This window comes from Ailuropoda melanoleuca, chromosome 13, assembly GCF_002007445.2.
Source record: "Ailuropoda melanoleuca isolate Jingjing chromosome 13, ASM200744v2, whole genome shotgun sequence".
NCBI lineage: Eukaryota > Metazoa > Chordata > Mammalia > Carnivora > Ursidae > Ailuropoda > Ailuropoda melanoleuca.
In genome coordinates this window covers 36,726-54,792 of record NC_048230.1, presented here as the reverse complement: position 1 = coordinate 54,792, position 18,067 = coordinate 36,726, and the positions used below count along the sequence as shown (strand labels likewise).

The 18,067-nt window shown below is 52.6% G+C and overlaps 1 protein-coding gene across 12 annotated transcripts in view; it reads right to left on the bottom strand.

Annotated features, from left to right (window-relative positions):
* The window catches only part of ATP2A3 (ATPase sarcoplasmic/endoplasmic reticulum Ca2+ transporting 3), a 33,970-nt gene continuing 15,903 nt past the window's right edge, over positions 1–18,067 (bottom strand). For 5 of the 12 annotated variants that reach the window (XM_019809081.2, XM_034640858.1, XM_019809079.2 and 2 more), the window contains 13 exons: positions 17,436–17,524; positions 17,164–17,266; positions 15,781–15,912; positions 15,264–15,389; positions 13,890–14,108; positions 13,439–13,774; positions 11,433–11,653; positions 10,327–10,529; positions 9,656–9,741; positions 5,457–5,590; positions 4,838–4,955; positions 4,214–4,331; positions 1–1,255 (listed from right to left, as the gene is read on the bottom strand). In XM_019809081.2, coding sequence (XP_019664640.2) covers positions 1,236–1,255; positions 4,214–4,331; positions 4,838–4,955; positions 5,457–5,590; positions 9,656–9,741; positions 10,327–10,529; positions 11,433–11,653; positions 13,439–13,774; positions 13,890–14,108; positions 15,264–15,389; positions 15,781–15,912; positions 17,164–17,266; positions 17,436–17,524 — 1,905 coding nt within the window. In that variant the 3' untranslated portion in view covers positions 1–1,235. Of the gene's footprint in view, positions 1,256–3,787; positions 3,876–4,213; positions 4,332–4,837; positions 4,956–5,456; positions 5,591–9,655; positions 9,742–10,326; positions 10,530–11,432; positions 11,654–13,438; positions 13,775–13,889; positions 14,109–15,263; positions 15,390–15,780; positions 15,913–17,163; positions 17,267–17,435; positions 17,525–18,067 lie in introns of all 12 variants that reach the window. The other 7 variants (XM_034640863.1, XM_034640857.1, XM_034640862.1 and 4 more) reach the window with 7 other exon arrangements.

Below are 18,067 nucleotides of genomic sequence, written 5' to 3'. Positions count from 1 at the left end.
TCCTGTATTGCCCCAGGCACTCCACCTTTATTTCTCTACCAACTGCATGTAAACAGATGGGTGTAGGGCCCTGCTACCCTCCCACACCTCAAGATCTGCCTTCCCTCCAGCAAGAAAGAAGCAGAGAATCTCTGTGGGCTGGTGCCCGGGCGAGCCCTGCCCAACTCTGCTTCTCTTATACTTTGAGAGAGGAGGGGAAGGAGGAGAGGTGGGGCAGGAGGCCACAGTACCTGGAGCCCATTTGACTAATTTTTGCCAAAGGGGCAAAAGCTGAATTAAAAGAACATTAATGTCCATCAAACACTCTTTTCCATTCATCTGACATGATCTGACACACATTCCTCCAGCAAGAAGGGAAGAGAGGAAGTGCCCTTGGGTAAATAGCCATTCTTATTGACATCCTTTTAGCTGATGGGTATGTGGGGTTAGGGGCAAAGAGTGAGGCCAAGAGTCTAGGGGACTCAGAATCACCCAGCCGTGCAGACTGTGGGATGGCCTCTACTTGGCAGACTGGGCAGCACTGAGAGAGACTTGGCCTGTCCCATTTGTTTAGGACAGGGAATTCTGAGTCTGGGAGTGCCCAGAGCAAGGCAGGCAAGCCAGCTGTCTCCTGGGAAGGAGATCCTTGCCCAGCCCCCTTCCCCTACCACCATGTCTCTCTCTCTGACACTTCAACCCCCCTGTACATATAAACAGTAAGAGGCTCAAGCCCTCATGAGCCCTCTGTTTTATGGAAAGATAGTGGAAGGGGATTGTCTGCCCTTGCGGTGCACAGCTGGGCCTGGGTGTTCCCCGCACTTCACCCCCTTACTGACCAGGCCCCAGACCAGTCAGTGAGCAAGAGGCAAGAACTCTGGGAGTGCTCCATCAGCGTGGAGGCACCAGTTACCAAGTACGTGCCCAGCCTCCAAGCAAGGGGGGTGCCTGCTCTGGAACGTGCTCCTGGATTTGGGGGTAGAGGGCTCTGCATGTCTGGATCTGCTTCCAGCTCTGGCTTCTGGGCAGACCTCTCCCAGGCTGCAGCTCCTAGGTTAGAGCTCCATAGGTGAACTTCCCAGGAGAGTCCCAGAGACGTGAGTTATAGAGCCCCCATGTGTACCGAAGCAGGGACAGAGACTCTTGGCAGGGCCCAGGGAGCAAGCGATGAGCGTGACGGCAGTGTGACGAGTAGGGGTGAAGGCTTGGGCATCATCAGTCCGAGGTATACACCGGAGACTCCACTCTGTTCCCGGCATTCACTTCTGGTCCTTTTCTTCTGGAAGAAAAACCCAAGAGTATGCTAAGAGATGTATGTGTGACAGTACACATCCACACTGGTTCCTTCTAGCTCCCTCCATCCTGCATTTCTCCTGGGACAGCTGCATTGTCCCACAGCATTCATCAGTGGATCCCCAGCTCCACTGTGTCTCCTGATGCAGCCACACACACCCAGCTGCTGCCCCGACACGTTTCTCTGATGTCCCCTGGGCCTCCTTCCTATCAACAACCCCCACCCAGCTCAGGGCATATTTTCCTCTTGACGTTTTGTTTTGAGAAACAACTACCCAGTATGATGAGATCCAGAAACTGGTGGCATCAATTCTTCATTCATCCCATATACTCAGGCCTGTTGATTTTACCACCTACATCTCTCGAGTTCATCTCTTTCCCCTGCTGCCCCCAGGCTTCAAGTCCTCTCTGCCCTGCCCTTAGCCCCCTCTTACCTCACCATCATGCTCCTGCCCCTGGCATCACACTACAAACCCAGGCTGTCATCCCCTTTGGTGGCTCTCCATTGCCTTCAGAAGAAAGTGCAAGCCTACCTCATATCCTGGACTCTCCCAGATCTGTCCCCACTCAGTTTCCCCAGGCCTCCTCTCCCCTCGGTCTGGCCCACTGGCCTCTGCCTGAGAGCTGCTCAGCCACACCTGGATACAGCCAAGAGATGAGGCAAGAGGACCTCCACGGACCCCGCCCCCTCGCCTACTCCCTGGGGCTGACCAGGCATCTGCAATTCTCCCCAAGACACATCCCTCATAAATCATAGGGAAGCTACGAGCATCAAGCCTCAGCAAAACTTCCCTAAAAGGCCGCCAGGCTGGCTTGGGAATGTAACAGGGTCCCCTCTCTCACCCCTGCCCCATCCGGCTTTAGGAGGCCCAAGGGACTGCAGCCACACAGGGCAGAGCTGTTTGGCTTGAGCAGCCCACACCACTCCACCTCTCAGAAGTGGCCACAGACGCCCAGCCTGAGTCTTTCCTGTGGGCCCTGTAGCCACTCCCTACAGCAGAGCACCACCCTGTCAAGCCAAGCCTCACCAAGACCATAGTCAACATCTCAGATTCATGGTGGAGGTGGAGGTGTTGTCCAGAACCAGCTCACCCTGGGCTAGACTCAGTGTCTCCCCTCAGACCAGCTTAACAAGCTCATCAGCCTCCCTGCCTTGACCCTTCCTTCTGTCCTCCATGATTACCCCAGTCCCTTCCATGCTTCCATCCTTCTGTGGCTCCCACTGCCATGAGGATAATGTCCAGGGTCCTTAACTTGGCATTCGAGGCCCTTTCCACACTCTCCTCTCTACCCTGCACTCTGAGCGCCAGCCCCACTAGAGACGCCAAACCATGCTAGCCTAGTTCTTTCTCCACCAAGTTCCATCTTCCCCTTTCAAACCTCTGCTCAGACCTTGCCTCTTCTAGAAATCACCTCCAACCCTGGCCCAGCAGGGATTGCTCCCTCCCTAGACCTTCCAACCTGCCCCACCCTGTTAGGGGCCACCTCCCGAATCCTCCACCCCCCAGCAGCCAGGACTGAACAGTGCCTGAGACAGGCTTTTCCCCATTGGCTAAGAAATTTTCTAAGTTTCTCAAGAAAATGTTCTGAACCCCTTGGCAGTTGAGGCTGCTGGGGAAGGCTCTCAAGGGAGACAGAGTAGCTGCCCGAGCCGCCAACGAGGCCTGACTTGGCAGGTGAGGTGGTGTGGTCAAGGTGGCCAGTAGATTTCCTGGTAGACCACCCCCGTGCTTCAGCCAGAAATGGGGAGGCCCTGGGCTCCCAAGGACAGAGTTTTAGGCAACAGACCTATTTCACCTTCAGCTCCCTAGGAGCATCCATAGTGGGTGGGTCAGAAAGAACCTTATGGGGGGCAAAATGCCTTGTCTTGCTCCCTACCACTTCTCCCATGCACTCCAACAAGGCCTCGCTCTGGCTGAGCACTGACCTCCACCCTCGGGTGAGGCCCTCTATGTGTGTCTGATATGGACAGACCTGCGGTGGGCCAGCTTCTCCAGAGAGAAGAGGCCAACTTACGTTTGCAGCGCCCAGGAGGACTGGCCAGCGTGGGAGATAGGAGCCAATTGATTGCCTTGGCCCCTATGGAATGACAAGCACGTGATCTATTTATAGCCCCCCAACTCCAGGCTCCCTCCCCTGAGGATGGGCCGCATTCCTACCAGAGATGGCCCTCAAGGACCCAACTGCTCCAGCGCAGGCCTTGCCATTGCTGGGCCTAATCCAGGCCATCCACATGCTGCCTTGGCTCACACTCCCAGGAACAGGGAGTTTTTTGCCCCTGCTTCTTCCCTTTCTAAGCAGCTCTGACAGTGAGAAGATGCTGCCTCCCTTGCCCTTCAGAACCACCCACTCTCTGAGGCTCCTCTGCCAGCAGAGGTCGGTTGCCCCAGCCCACTCCTCTACATGCTGCTCCCAACCCTGACTCTGCCATTTTTCCTCCATTACTGGATTAAGGCAGACCCAGAGCTGTGAGCTCAGAAACAGAGAAGCCCCCTCTTCCACCCTCCTACAAGGTGACACCAAAGAGGCCAATCCAGTGTGGTCTGGGGTCCTAGAGGTGGTCAGCAGCTGCCCACTCCTTGCCTGGGAGACTGTCCTGAGAATGCCTGCATAAAGACAGGCTGGGTTCAGAGAAGTCAGAGGCCAAGGCCCAAAGGAGGGTACAGTGGGCCTGGCCTTGCAGGTTTGGTGGTGAGTGAGGAGAGGGAGGCAGCCTGGCCCTGAGTAATGCTCTTGGCCCCTGCAGCATAAGACCCTGCAGATACCACAGGCCATGGCCACCAGAGCAGAGCCCCTTTTTGTCCTTCACCTGGTGATCCAAGAATATTTCTTGTTCTGTACGGACAGGGAGGCTGCAGCCTGGGAGCAGAGGCAGGCAGGGAGGTGAGCAGGGAAGCAGGCCAGAGGCGAGCAGGGTGGGGAGGGTCTGGAGCTTCCCACTCACCATCCATGTGGTTCCGGGACAGGTACTTGAGGGCTTCATCAAGAAGGATGACAGGCAGAGATATCTGGAGCACCACCACCCACTGGCGCCCGCTCAGTGGGGTCACCTGGAAAATAAGCTGGGGAAGGGGGAGGTGTGGTTAAAGGTGTGCCCCCACAATATACCTGCTTCATACACCTGGGCTACAGTGGACTCGTCATGAGCAAGTCCAAGATATTCCTTGAGGTCCCACCTCCAGATCTTTGTCTACCTTGGTTCCTCTGCCAGAAGTGCCTGCCCTCCCCTGACCCCCCGCCCCACCCAGTGACCAAATCCTCTTGGCCCTGTTTGAGGAGTGGGAGGCATTCTGTACTGGGATGGAACATAGTCTCCTCCTGCCCTAGCCTCGAGAGATTCCCCACAGCAAGAGGTCTTATCTCCGCCTCTTTGGTTCCCCAAGTCTGAGGGTTCCCAAAGCACAAGCTGTTTGCACCAAGCACCTTCAGATCTCCCCACTCCCAGTCTTCCAGGCACTTTCCAAAGCAAAAGGGCCCAGAGAGGCCCAGTGACCAGCACAGGGCCAGACTGCTGCAGGAAGATTTGGACCCTGTCACAGAAGAGGACTGGGGCAGGGCAGAAACTCACAGGCAGGGGTGGCACCAGAAGGATGAGGAAGTGCAGGGCCATGGACATGGCCACAGCTGCCAGCAGCCAAGGGTTCAGCCAGGGTGGCATCCGCAGCAGTGACTGGTTCTCTGAGACACTGCCAAGGGCACAGGGTGCTCACCGCAGGCCAGGATGTGAGCAGGCCCTGCTGTGGGCACCCATCCACCGATGTGCAGGGGTGGGGGTGGCCTGGGCCTCAGCGTTTCCCTAATTGGGCCTACAGCCTGCAGCACTTCTGGGAGGCCACTGTAGCCAGGAGGGGTGTGTCACAGTTATTTGCTCAGCCCCCAGTGATCTGTCCTATGGCTTGGACACCCTTTCTCTGTCCCTCAGACCCAATCTTGACCCCTTTATTTATTTAGGCCCCAATCGTGGCCCTCTTTGTTCCCTAGATCTCAATTCTGGCCGCACTTACTCTCAAAACCCATTTTGGGACCCCTCTGACACTTAGGTCCTAATCCCAAACCCCCTGATCCTCAGACCACAATCCTGGATCTCTCTGACCCCAATTCTGGGCCCTGACTGACCCTCAGCCCCCACACTTAGGACTCACCCCCTGTCTCTCAACCCCAGCTCTAGTCCCCTCTGCCCAGCCCACCTGTTGAGGGCATTGCACATTTCAATGGTCACCAGCACAGACAAGGCCATGGTTGTGGGAAAGCGTGACTCGAAGACCTCGCAGTCAATGTCAGCAAAGAGTGGGTTGTCCTCGGAGCACTTCAGGAAGTTCCTCTGAGGGCACCAAGGTGGGGTGGGGTGGGGTTGGGGAAAACAGTGGTCAGGGGAGGGGTCAGTGTGTGGGAAGAGGGAAGCCTCACTCCATCCTCAGCCCACATCTGAGGACATAATACAACCAGTGGGTAAAGTGCTGCCATGCGGTGGGCCCAAGGAGGGGCACCCACCCAGGATGGGGTCAGAGGGGCTACACTGTGCCGGAGAAACAAGCAGGCCGTTCTGGGGCAGGGGTATGGAGGGACAGAAGGAGAGCCGCTAGCCTTAGGATGGGGAGGACAGAAGAGGGCCCTGGGATCAGAGGGAGGATGAGGGCTTTACCCTGAAGGTACAGGAGGCGCCCTGAATATCGGAGGTACGGGCGTGGGGGTGGTGATTTACTGAGACCACAGAATAAGTAAATGAGAAACAATCAGCCAAATTGTTTGAATAGAATTCACCTCTGTGGGTAGAAAAAGGCTGCATGTACCCTAATCACTGCTATTAAATAAGATTCCATTCATATCTCCCTCCATTTCTGCCACTGAAATTGAGCTCTACCGGACTTGCCTTTTGCTTACAACACAGATTAATGAATTGCTAGGTACGGGCTTACTACACGGCTTCTTCATAATTAAGACGAACTCAGGGCTCTATAGGGGATGAGACTGTTGCCCCTGCAGTCCCAGGGGAGAGTTTTCTTCCTGTTCACAGACTTTGCTTACAGATTCTGCTGTGATAAGATGCTGAGCTGAGGACATGCGTGAGAACTTCCCTCCTGTTCTCTTCCACGACACTTGGATGAGTGTGGACGTTCGTAACAGTTAAACAGCGTCCTTCTCCAGTAACATAAATTTGTTCTCTGGACTATCATCTGAACACAGAGATCTTTTAAGCTAAAGATTAAAAACTGGATCCACGTGATGTAAAAATAACCCTCAAAGAGAAATCTTTAAAATGACAGGCTGTCTGAGCTCCTGTCCAGCATACAGATCCCTGTTTTCCCACACTGCATAAATACGGGGAAGGTGACTGTCAGCCAGAAGGGGCCGCTAGCACTTTCCTCTTCTCTCTCATGCAGAATGAACAATTCTAAAAGACTATGGCTTAGCTAGATTTCTTATTTTAACAAAGAGATGGAGATTCTTATCTCACTTAAATCAACAGTGGGATTTTCTCCAAAAATCAAGCTCCAGTATTTGGGACAAGTGCATGTTTTTATTTGGCACTGATCATAGAGCAGAGAAAATGTCCTAAAATTTGATTCCACCCAGAGAACAAGAGGACCAAGTGCCTCTTCCTATTGTACCACTATGGTTAGGGCCCACTTTTCCCGATCTTAATGGCCTGTGCACACATGTGCATACAAATGCAGCGTACAGACCTCCCACTCAAGCACGTGCAAACCTAGATCCTTATGCATGCGCAGAGAGAAAAAATACAAACAGGATAACATCAAGATGTTTCAATAGATATATGCCCTGCCCAGTTCAGACCTTCTGGGTTTTACCAGTGTGCCTCTGTCACACGTGTGTGTTATGCCCCAGGTCATGAGTCACAGTGTGGCCTCTTGAATTGTTTATTAGAAGGTACTCATGGCTGGAAGTTCTGTCTCATAGGTTCATTGTGAGCCTTGTAGGGGTGGGGGCTTGTTTTCTCTGGGTGACGCCACTGTACTCCTTCCCTTTGCCTCCCTGGCTATTTCCTATTTACCTTATCCTGCAAGGCCTCCTCTGTGTTTCATTAATTTAATTAATACTTACACAACTCTTACTATGTGCCAGATGTTGGTCTAAACACTTTACAAGAATTGACTCAGTTAATCCTCCTGATTGTCTTATGAGGCTGAGGCAGGGACCATTATTACCTATTTTATAGATGAGGAAACTAATAGAGAGGTTAAGTAGCCAGTCCAAAGTTACACAGCCAGTGTGTGGCAGAACTACGGTGTGGACCCAGGTAGCCTGGGTCAGGCTCCATGCTCTGTGCTCTTAACCACTCTGCTGCCTTTTGACAGCATCCTTCAAGAACCAAGGGCAGTTCCGGGCAGCTCTGCTGAAATCCCAACAGCTGAAGCTGAAAGCTTTACCTTAGGTCTAACCCTTGACCACCTCCAAGTCCCACTGCCACCTGTATTTTTTCCTGCTGAAGGTTTTCACCTTAAAATGTGACTGCCCACTTCCATGCTCTTCCCGCGTCTTTACGGAGCCTTTGTCTGCTTGGTGACTGGCATACAGTTGATGCTCAATAGTCATTTCTCTTTTTTTTTTTTTTTAAAGATTTTACTTACTTATTTGACAGAGACAGCCAGCGAGAGAGGGAACACAAGCAGGGGGAGTGGGAGAGAAAGAAGCAGGCTTCCAGCGGAGGAGCCTGATGTGGGGCTCGATCCCAGAACGCCAGAATCACGCCCTGAGCCGAAGGCAGACGCTTAACAACTGCGCCACCCAAGCACCCCGCAATAGTCATTTCTTGATCAGATGGATAAATGAGAAATGGAATGACCTGAAGACAGCTGGGAAGGTGGCACCAATGGGACTGGGGACTAACTAGTAGTGGGCGTGGGGTATGTGTCTACCATGACCCCCAGCTGTCTGGCATGGGTGACCAGGCCGGCAGTGGAACTGAGATGGGGATGAAGGAAAGGGATTATTTGGGGAAAGGTGACAGATTTGATTTTGGTAAGTGCAATGGGCCTGTGGGACATCCCAGAGGAGATATCCAGCTGGATATATGGGACTGGGCTCATAAGAAAGATCGGGGTGGGGGTGGGGTGTCCCGGGAGATTTGAGATCTATAGATAAAGGAGGGTAACAGAGACAGTGCTGGAAGAAGGCAGAGGCAGGATGGTCAGCACACCCTTGCTCTGCTACCTTGCTCCTCCCATAGGAGCTAAATGAGCAGAGGTGCCTGAGCCTGGCCTGAGCTTTCTGCCAAGGGCTGGGGGTACCAGCTTTGGGATGAGAGCCTGGGCCTATGCTCTGCACTGATGCCAGAAAGGAGAGCCCACATACTTGAGGGCTGGTGGGTACCAGGAAAGTGTACCTGAGCTGACTGTACCTAGATGTGAATACTGCGATAATGCCCGAAATCACAGAGCCTCCCAGGGAGGACAGCCGGTGATAGGGCAAAGGGTCAGGTCCCTCCTTTGAGCTCTGCCATCTACAAGAAGGTAACAAAGACAGGTACACTCAGAGGAAGAAGATCCTAAATCCCTGCAGGTCTCAGCTTTAAATGAAAAATGCACAACTAGCTTTGCTAGATCTGCTGTGAAGGTTCTTCGAAGCAAAGGAGATGCCCGGACAGGGGCGCCTGGGTGACGCAGTCAGTTAAGTGTCCAGCTTGGTTTGGGCTCAGGTTTGACCTCAGCATTGTGAGATCGAGCCCCACATCGGGCTCTGTGCTCAGCATGGAGTCTGCTTGGATTCTCTCTCCCTTTCCCTCTGCCTCTCTACCCCACACTTATTCTCTCTCTCTCAAATAAATAAATAAATCTTTAAAAAAAAAAAAAAAAAGGAAATGCCCAGACAGAGGGACAGACTGACAGAAGCAGCTGAGGGGTCTCCTTGCTTGCTTCTAGAGCTATGCTGAGCTCAGAGAGCCCTGTGGTAGGTACCAAGGTGACTTCAAGTGGTCAGTGGATCCCTTTCTCGAGGAGCATGTTGTTATGGAGGGGGAGGGGGAGCCTGGTAGATTCCTTCCCTCCACTCTCAATCTCCTTTGCCTGAAGTGCTACCTTTTAGGGGTTCATATCTCTGAGCCTTCAATTTTTGGGGGTTCCCTGATAAAGGTAAGATACTTCTGTGCAGTTATGCCCCTTGTTAGCCCCCTAAGCAAATGATTGGGAGAAGGAGTAACCACTTCTCTGGCTCAGGACCTGGGCTGCTAGCTCTAGGTTTCCAGTGGCTTCTGAGTTTGCCTCCTTAGATGGTTGATGTCTATGTATGTGTATGGAGGCAGGGAGGGACAGCCATTGGCCAACCATGGGGTTCCAGACCCCTTTCCCCTGGAACTCCAACAACTACTTGGGCTGTGAGTTCCACCTCAGAAATAACCCCAACAGGGTCCCTGGCCATCCTTGCTTACCAGTTGGTAGAAGGTGATGTGAGGTCCCTCGGCATCATAAAGGAACCACCAGGTGGCGGCAGCCACCGTGGCCAGGCCTACGTACACTGCAAAGAGGACAGGAGGAAACTGGCATGGTGGATAGATACGGGTTTTCTGGCATCCACTTCCCCATCCCAATAATCCCCTGAATTTCTATCAGGGAACCACCCTCTCCCTCTCTGAGCCATGTGGTTCGAAAGCACCTGTCCTTAGTAACAGTGGTGGGCCCCGATTGGCAATCAGCATCTGCCACACCCCTGGCCATGGTGATTGGCTAGGAGATAAGCAGGTGACGCAATCTGGGCCAAAAACAGGCCTGAGACTTTTATCATATTACTGAAGGATAGCTCTCTCTTCTGGTGAATTTGCGGTTGTAATGGAGTAAACATGAGGGCTACAGCTGCAGCAGCCATCCTTCCACTCCAAGGGGCACCTGCCTGAGAATGGAGCTGAGGCAGAGCCAAAATATGCCAGTGATACTGAGGCCTGGATCCAGCCATACCTGAGGCATGCTCTAGTCTTTTCCATCAGATGAACCCACAGTTTCTTTTGGCATAAGCCAGGCTCAGTCATACTGTCTGTAGTTTTGCAAGCCTAAGTGATAGAAGCTCTCAAGAAGCTCCTGGAACCCCACGGAGGGCTCCACTCACCTCCAATAGCCAGATATCGAAAAAAGAGCCAGCCACTGATGAGGGCCTCATGAGGGTTCCTCGGCATCTTCTCCATGATGTCCAGGTCTGGGGGGTTGAAGCCCAGGGCTGTGGCAGGTAGACCATCTGTCACCAGGTTCACCCAGAGCAGCTGCACAGGGATCAGGGCTTCCGGGAGGCCCAGAATTGCCGTGAGGAAGATGCTGGAACCAGAGTCATAGGCTCTAGTCCCCAGCAACTAGAGGGTCTAGCTCCTACTCTTACCTCAGGCTGGGAAGCTCACGTATTGTCTCCATGGAAGCCCCATCTCATTTTGCTAGTTCTTATGTGTGTGCATGGTTCTACCACACGCTGGGTCACTCCTGCCCCCAATCTCAGCTCTGGAGCCTGGACAAATCTGCTCTTTAGGCCTCTCCTGTTTAGGCCATAACCCCTCTGGGACATGTACACATGTGGACAATGCATGCCTGAGTACATACACCTTTTTTTTTTTTTTTTTACAGACAGGAGCAAAACTTAGAACAGGCCACATAATCACACAAACACAAGCACCTACAAGCTTGTCCCAACATGCAGAGATGGCAGAATCACATGTGTCCCAGAACACATGTGCTCACCATTCCCTACAGGCATCTCTCACATGTGAACCTAAGCGTGTACAAATTATAAACTGGCACAAATCGTTACTTATGCCCAAAGATGCACAGAGCACACGTGCACATGTGTACACATACCTTTCACTTGGGTACACACACCATGCTCACACATGACTGTGTGCACACATTCACATACACATGTGAACACATTACTGCCCCAAAGTGGTGCTAGTTCTCCCATCTTGCCAACTCTAAATGTAAGGAGTTATGGCTAGAGGGATGATAGGGGACTTTTTAGGCACCTCCTTGGGGGCTGGTGTACACCAAGGCCTCTGGAGGAATGATGAGCTTCTCCTGCCCCTGCTCTCCTTGAGGTGAGACCCTAGAAGTTTCCAGACAGGGCAGAACATGTATCCCTCCATCCTTATAGCCCCATCCCAGGAATAGGCATTTCTCTTAGGGACCTAGAGCTGGTCCAGAGGGCTGGGAAGAAGAAATACAGGGCCTCACCAGACAACCTCGCCTACATTGGAGGAGATGAGGTAGCGGATGAATTGCTTCATGTTGTTGTAGATGGCCCGGCCCTCCTCCACTGCAGCCACGATGGAGGCAAAGTTGTCATCTGACAGCACCATCTCGGCTGCTGACTTGGCTACAGCTGTGCCAGAGCCCATGGCAATGCCAATCTCTGCTTTCTTCAAAGCCGGGGCATCATTCACTCCGTCTCCAGTCTAGGGACCAAGTTAGGTAGGATCATGCCTAAGAAACTTCACTTCTCCTTCCTTGCCTCCCCTCAACTAAGCCTATCCCCAAGCTCAGGGGATGTCCCCAAGGAAGCAGACAGCTGGATAGAACAAATAGTGAGACTGAAAATGAACTTAGGGATTGGGCTGGGGATGAGGCTAAAGGGAGGGAAAGGGGTGCAGACCAGGACAATTAAGAAGAGAAGATCAATTCGAAGGTCTGCATCTTCTTGGTGGGGTGGACGTGGAGAAGACGGTGGGTCACTGATGATGGTGGAGATGAAATTCAGGTTGGATGTGGTATAGAAGATGAAATTGAGGTTAGGGGCAGAATTAAGGTTAAGTCAGGGATGAAGTCAAGGTTGTAGCCCAGGTAAAGGCCCAGATAGGTGTTACAGCTAAGGTAAAATTTGGGGCCAAGGTGAAGGTTAGGGCCAACACTGGACCCAGGTTCAAAATTAAAAATTAGACTAAGGTAAAAGTCAAGTCAAAGTCAGAGGCCAAATCAAGGTTATGGTCCACATCAGGAGTGATGTCACAGTCAAGGTTGGAGATGCAGTCAAGGTCAAGATTAGAGGCCATATAAAGTTGAGGTCTACAGAAAGTATTGGGTTAGGAGTCAAGGTCAATGTCAAGGATCAGGTCAGGGTTCAGGTCAAGACAGCAGCCCATAACAGGGTTGAGCTCAAAGTAAAAATCAGATTTAGATGGTCAAGTTCAAGGTCAGGAACCAAGTCAACATGAAGGTCAAAAATAAAGTCAAGAACCAGGTTACAACCCTAGTCAAGATTGGTGACCAGCTCAATACCAAGGTCAAGACTGGGTCACAGGTTAGCATTAAAGTCAAGGTAAAGGACTGGGGGTGGAGGTCAACAGAGTCCAGGTCAGGGGTGAGACTGGGGATTCTCTGTCAGGAATCAGATCAGTGTTGAGAATAGGTCTATAATCTAGAATGAGACAAAACAAAAACTGGGCCCAAACAAAAGGTCCATCCAAAAGTGAGTGTTTAAATAAACTGTGGTTATATTTACATGGTGGAATGCTATTCAATGATAAAAAAGCAATCATCTACTGATACCCAAACAACACGAATAAATTTCAAAAGAAAGAAGCCAGACACAAGACTACATACTGTATGATCCCACTCATATGAAAATCTAGGACAGGCAATCTATGGTAGAAAAATGGCCTGTTGTGAGAGAGGGGCCTGATGGGGAAGGTACATGAGGGAACTTCATGGGTCCATAGTAATGTTCCTTATCTTGATAAGGGTTTGGATGACACGCAAAGGTATGTCTGCACTTATCAAAACACATCAAATGAATGATATGCTTAAGACTCGTGCATGTCATTGCCTGTAAGTTTTGCCTCAAAAAGGAAAAAAATAGAATCACAAAGAAAAAAAATAGAATCACAAAGAAATGCTGCTCTCTAGAGTCTGCATTCTAAATTATGTGAGGGCGAAGTGTACTGATGTCTGCAACTTACTCTGAAATTTATTTAAGAAAAGGTGGATTAAGGATGGATAGATGGATAGGTATTTGCAAAGCAAATAGAATGTTACTTGTAGAATCTAGATCGTAGATATTACAGGTGTTTACTATAAAACTATTTTAATTTCTTTTTGTGTTTGAGATTTTTTGTAATAAAATGTTGGAAAAAATAAGAATGAGGCAGAGGCAGAGGTTGTACGGGTTGCTCTTTCTAAGCTCTAGGGCCAGTGTTCCCCGCACTCCTCCCCCCTTCCGCTAGGCTCCCATCTCGTGGCCTCACCATGGCAGTGATCTCGTTAAAGGACTGTAGGTTCTCTACGATTCGGGACTTGTGTGCAGGTTCCACACGGGCAAAACAGCATGCTGTGCGGCAGGCATGGCGCTGCTGCTCAGGGCTGAGGTCATCGAATTCACGACCTGTGTAGGCCTTCCCCACCACGTCCTCTGTGTCCCTGAAGATGCCAAGCCGGCGGCAGATGGCCACAGCTGTGCCTTTGTTGTCCCCTGTGATCATGACCACACGGATGCCGGCCTGGTGGCAGCGTGTGATACAAGCAGCCACCTCGGGCCTTGGAGGGTCCAGCATGCCCACGCAGCCCACAAAAGTGAGGTCCATCTGTAGGGAGGGGGCAGATGCAAGTGGGGCCTGGGCCCATGCTCAACTTCCTACCTGCCAGCCTTTGTAGAGAGACACGTAGCTCCCAGCCCTGGGGCTCTGCCCTGGCACCCACCTCGTACTGCACAAACTTGCTGCAGTCGTCCAGCTGCATGTCCTCCTTCCTTGGGGGTGAATCCCGAGTGGCCAGCGCCAGGCAGCGCAACGTGTCTGAGCCTGAGCCCCAATCCCGAATCTTGGCCAAGATCTGCTCCCTGGAGGTGGCATTCAGGGGTACTGTATGGCTTCCCACTCGGACTGAGCTGCAGCGCTCGATCACACTCTCAGGAGCCCCCTGTATCATGGGGGAGGGGAAAGGCAGCTCTGTCAGTCAGAACCCATTCCTTCCCCTCTTGCCCAACTGAGGAAGTTGAGGCCCAGAAATGGGAAAAGGCCATCCAAGGAGACACAAAGCAAGATACGGACCAGATTCCATTCTTTGAAAGTTCAGAGTGAGAACCAAGGGGGTCTCACTGTGAGAAAACCCAAAAGGAATGGGGGGTTGTGGCTGCCCATTGGGTGGAACCCTCCGCCTACCGACCCAAAGCTGAGAAGGTCTGCTGCAGCATTTGGGGAGGTGGGGATAAGACCGGCAGCTCTCCTACAGGTCCTGCCTCCCTGCCAATCTGGTGCTGTTGGGATCCCAATTCTCTAGGGGGCTCAGCAACGGGAGGCAGGCTGAGACCTGCCTGGGGACCAGAAATAGAGCCATGCTGAGGGTGTGGCTCTGGGGAGGTTTTCTTGGGGGAGACAGAAGCCTTGGGGTCTCACCTTGGGTCTTGCCCTTATTCTCACCTTGGGAATAGCTTCTGAACCCTCCATCAACGCCTTCTCCCTCTCCCCAAAGGGCACTTCAAATGCTAAGCTTTCAAAGTGGCCTGAGATCCCAATACAGAAGCTTTTTCATTTCAAAAGGGGTTAAAAACTCCATTTCAGTGTGAAGTTAGGGCTGTCATTTCTACTTCAGGTTGAAAAGCAGTGACAGGCAGTGCGATGGGCAGAAGTCTGGATGGGAGACTTCCCTCCCTAGGACTCAGTTTCCAGAGCATGAAGCAGTACAGATGGGCACCAGCCACCTCAACACCCCCATCAGAGGTGAACGGTTTCTGCGACCTTCCAGCTTGACCTTGCCATTAAGATGGGGAGACTGAGGCTCATGGAGGAGCATGAGTGACCCCAAGGTCAGGTGACAAGGCAGTGCCACTCAGTCCAGAGCTGGGACCATGGTGAGCGGCAGGCCTTGGTGCCTGGCCCTGGCTTTATCTCCACTAAAAATGTACCCTGCTCCCAGTTCCCCACGGCAGGCTGATCACCCTCATTCCAGATTCACTGCTTGGACAATGGGCCTCACACCTCCCTTAGTCTCCCATAGCTGTAGTCACTAGCTCTTCAGAGTACTGAAGATCAGATCTCCCAGGGACTCCACACGTGCAGAAGCCCCAGGCCCCACCTTCACAAACATCTTGCTGCCCTGGGCTGCCAGGCCAGGGCTAGTAGGTGTGCAGTACACTGACATGGACTTCCGGTCTCGGGAGAACTCCAAAGTAAACTCCTTCCGCATCAGCTGCTTGATGACCTAGGGGGTTCAGAAGGGTCAGGATATGAGGAGCGGAGCCAAAAGCTCTCACTGCTTTCTTTCCAGCTGCTTGATCCCATGAAGAGCCTTTTGCTCCCTGTGGGATGGTGTCTATCCTCCTCTGATCCTGACATTTGAAGCCCCCATCTCCCTCTCCAGCCTGAGAAATGCCAAAAGGTTGCCACTTCCTGACCATGCTGTGCACTTCCCAACTCTGGGCCCTCACCCACACTCAGTTTTTTCCCCTCTTTTCTCTCTAGCCAAGACTTACTAGGGTCTGAGGTCCCTCCTCCTCCAAGAGGCCTCCCAAGACCTTGTCCTTCTCTCTCGTCTCTAAATGCCCAAAAGCCCTAGCTACGAGGCCTGTGGCCAGAGCCCTCACTCTGCTCACCGCATTGCAGGCACTGGCTCGCTCCACCCGGGAGAGGGTCTGTAGATTGGTGTCAAACACATTCATTTTCTCCACCAGGCAAGTCAGAGCAGTCTCCGTGGCTTCTCCCACCTTCTCATACACGCCCTTAGCCTGGCAGGTCCCAGATTACAGGGTGTGAAGATCAGGGCAGCCTCCAGTGGACCCCCAAACCTTACCTCCCACTCACTCCCTGACCCCTGGAGCTCCCTTTACCAGAGTAACCTTTAACCTCCTTTGCACCAGGCCAATGGAGCCCTTCCCAGCCCAGCTGACCTGGGGTCTGGGTAGTGTCTGGCACGGAGGCTTCCCTTCCCTTCTGAACCCCTCCCTCCCGGGCATCAGTGAACATGTATCCTCTTGGCATCCACCTCACTGTCTGCAGGCTCTTTCTCAGCTTCCTTCCCCAGATGCCTTTTCCTAAACTCTGCTTTCCGGGCCCTGCTCCTTCCCTCCCACCTTCTCTCCTTGAGGCCTCATATGCCCCCTGCTTCTCCCACCTTTCATGTGCTTGACTTCCGGTGCAGTGACATTTCCCCTGAGCTCCAAGCCCACATATCTAATTGTTGCCTGTTGGACTTGGTTCCTTAGTGACACTGAGGCCACCTCCCCTTCTCCTTCTATTTGCCACTCCAGTGACAGTCCCAGCCAGGACAGCCACCAGGAGGTACCCTCCCTCTCTTTCACCTAACCAGTCACCAAGTTCCATCCTAAATCTCTAACCCATGCTTTCTTTCCTTTCCCTGAAGCCCCAGCCAGCAACTCTCTGACCTGGAGGACCACACAGGGGCCCCTGAATCTAGTCTTGCCCTGTGTGTTCCATCCTCCACACAGAAGCTTAGGTGATCTTTTGTAAATGCAAATCTGACCATTCACTCCCCTGCTCAAAACCCCCTGGTCGCTGTCTACTGCCTTCAGCTTATTATGGGACCTGACTTGGTCTGGTCAAGTCCTTCCCTCAGACAGTAGTATCTTCATGCATGTTCCATTCCACTGCTCCAGAAGCAGGTAAGGGCATTCAATGCCTACAACACATCAGGTTGACGTGTGGGCCTTTTCTGGGCCGTGCCTTCTACTTTAAACACCCTCCCTAGTCCTACTTCCCAAATCTCTTCCTCTTGACACCCTGACACTACAGTCCCTTACATTACAGTCTTCCACAGCCCAAGAGCCCTAGGGCACAGTTTCGAAGCCAGTGTGAGAAAGGAGTGGCAGTGGGGGTATGCAGGGGTGGCAGTGTTCCTGGGGTATGGTACTCCAAAAGGGGAAGAGACTGCCAATCCTGGGAGTTTCGAGACTCTGGGAGAAGGATCTGTCCTGGGCACCTGGATACTAGTGAGGTCACAAAAGAGAGCTGAGTCCTACCTCGTTGTAGTCCAGCGCTGAGTCATTGCACAGGGCACAGATTGTCGCCAGCTCCACCAGCCCATCAAACTGCCCACAGCACACAAGCTGCTCCGCCTGCCTCCTGTGGGGCTGGGTCTTGGTACAGGGCATTTGGCCCCGTCCCTGGGAGGTGCATGGCCTCTTGATCCCACCCCAGGAAGACTCACCCACTCACAACTCTCAGAGCTGTCCGGTGTAGCCCAGCTCACCAGGAAACCCCGCCCACCTGCACCCCCTTGCCCAGCACTCACACTTCGCCCTCCGGGGCATAAGTGGTGCCTGAGATGGTGAACTCGTGCAAACGGCAGGTGCCTGCTTCGGCCTCAGCTACCACGAACATCTGGGGAGCACAAAGGCATGCTTAGGCAAGCCCTCACCTCTCTCCTCTTTGGGCAGCCAGTGTGAATAAAGCCTGACTCCAGCGTGGGATCCTCTGGGCCCCTAGAGAAGATGCTGGCCTTCGTTCCTGCCAAGGTCTGGAAGGTGCAGTGTAAGAGTAGGGTTCAGAGCAGAGGCCCTGCCTCAGCCTGAACCCTTGACGGGCATACGGCAGATTCTTCAATGTTTAGGATGAAGCCCTGACATGGGGCAGGAAGCCTGGGTCCTTGCCCACTTTGTTACGCGACTCCTGGCTGAGCACCTGACCATTAGTTTCTCCACTGGTAACAGGAGAAAAGAGTGAGATCACAATATAGCTGCCCTCCTTTTCCCCTTGAAAGTATGAGTTCCTGGCCTTGATGGGTAGAAACCCACACTGCTCTGAGACACAGACTCTCCTGCCCAAAGGTGTTCCCAGACAGTGAGCTCTTGCCTACAGGACATGCTGGGTCACCCAGACCCTACCTGTGCACCTCAGGGTCAGGGGGTTTACCCCTCCCAGGGC